Source organism: Octopus bimaculoides, chromosome 29 (assembly GCF_001194135.2).
Source record: "Octopus bimaculoides isolate UCB-OBI-ISO-001 chromosome 29, ASM119413v2, whole genome shotgun sequence".
NCBI lineage: Eukaryota > Metazoa > Mollusca > Cephalopoda > Octopoda > Octopodidae > Octopus > Octopus bimaculoides.
The window spans coordinates 846,658-847,971 of record NC_069009.1 but is presented as its reverse complement, the minus strand read 5'-3'; the positions used below and the strand labels follow the sequence as shown (position 1 = coordinate 847,971).

General features: G+C 36.2%; 2 protein-coding genes across 2 annotated transcripts in view; both read left to right on the top strand.

The window, feature by feature from the left end:
• LOC106873848 (uncharacterized) overlaps nucleotides 1–1,314 on the top strand; it is a 29,731-nt gene that overhangs the window by 11,764 nt on the left and 16,653 nt on the right. The gene's annotated exons all lie outside the window — the stretch shown is intronic.
• The window catches only part of LOC106877980 (adhesion G-protein coupled receptor G6), a 6,498-nt gene that overhangs the window by 1,723 nt on the left and 3,461 nt on the right, over nucleotides 1–1,314 (top strand). Inside the window, exon 2 of the mRNA XM_014927055.2 lies at nucleotides 127–264. Coding sequence (XP_014782541.1) covers nucleotides 127–264 — 138 coding nt within the window. The remainder of the gene's footprint in view (nucleotides 1–126; nucleotides 265–1,314) is intronic.

The window sequence follows — 1,314 nt, the reverse complement described above, 5'->3', positions numbered from 1 at the left end:
AATTACTTCACTTCATGTTCTGTCATAAGATTATAAAAATCTTTATGACGTCAACAAAATTCAGTCGTAGAAGTGTTTTTCTTTTAAGTATCAATTTAATTTTTTTTTTCCATTTTCCTCCACCAGATACACAATTCACAAGTCGATGATATGATGGACTTCATTTCTTTACCAAAGAGTTTATTAAGACATCTGAAAGACGAAGAACGGTCAAACTTTTTAAGGATTTCCATGATCAGTTTGCGTGACGATAAGCTATATAGGGTAGGATACAAGAATAGAAATATTTCTTTTTTCTGGTTAACTAAAAGTTGTTTGAATTCATTCATACATTTTTGATAATGGAAGAAACAATACTAATACAATTACCAATGTTTATATGTATATAACCATTAACAGATATGGATGTATAAACACCCTCGGGCAAGCTGCACGGCACGAGTACAGACGCTCATACAAGCTGCAGCAAAAATGTGAGCATATCCACACGTGAGGTTTGGTGCGCTCATGATCACAAAGTGAGTTAGCTATTTACTTGGTGTTTATAAGAATGGGGAGGTTAAAAGTAAACTTAAGTCATCCATACCTTAAAGTAAATTAAATTAAGTTAACGGTTACTGAAAGACTCATTCTCACTGCATTGTGCGAAAGTGCATTTATATGCATGTAGGCAACTCGAGGGTCGTTCAGAAATTCTATTAATTATCTTCTCTATTAATTATCTTCTCTATTAATTATCCATAGAATACAGAGAGATTCCTCGGAGCAGAGACGGCATCTCCTGGAAATTATATTGTATGGTTTTGCATGTATAACTATAGACCAATCAATGTTGTGCTTCATTTTACTCTCCTTCAGGCGCCATATAAAATCTGCCAAAGATGTTGGATGTCTCTTATTGATTGTTTTAAAGCTGGCAATATGGTTACGATAACGATTCTTAAATGAATCAGCCGTCTGCCCAATGTAAACATAAGGACCCCTCCCCTGTGTGCACGGTACATTTATATGCAAGAACGCAACAGACGACAATAAAAATCCGGGCAGATAGACGATATGAGGATGGACAGGAAAAATAACAAAAAGACGGACAGAAAAAAACAAGGACTGGTCCTTCGTGGTCTTCTTTCTTCAGTGAAATTGCCAAGGATAATCTGGAAACTTGACTGAGGAAAGAAGGCCACGAAGGACTCGTGCTTGTTTTCCCCGTTCGTCATTTTGTTATTTTTCCATTTTATCGAATTATACGTACATGTAGCGCCGTACGTTCACTTTTTCTCACCTTGTACACATACACACACACACACACACACA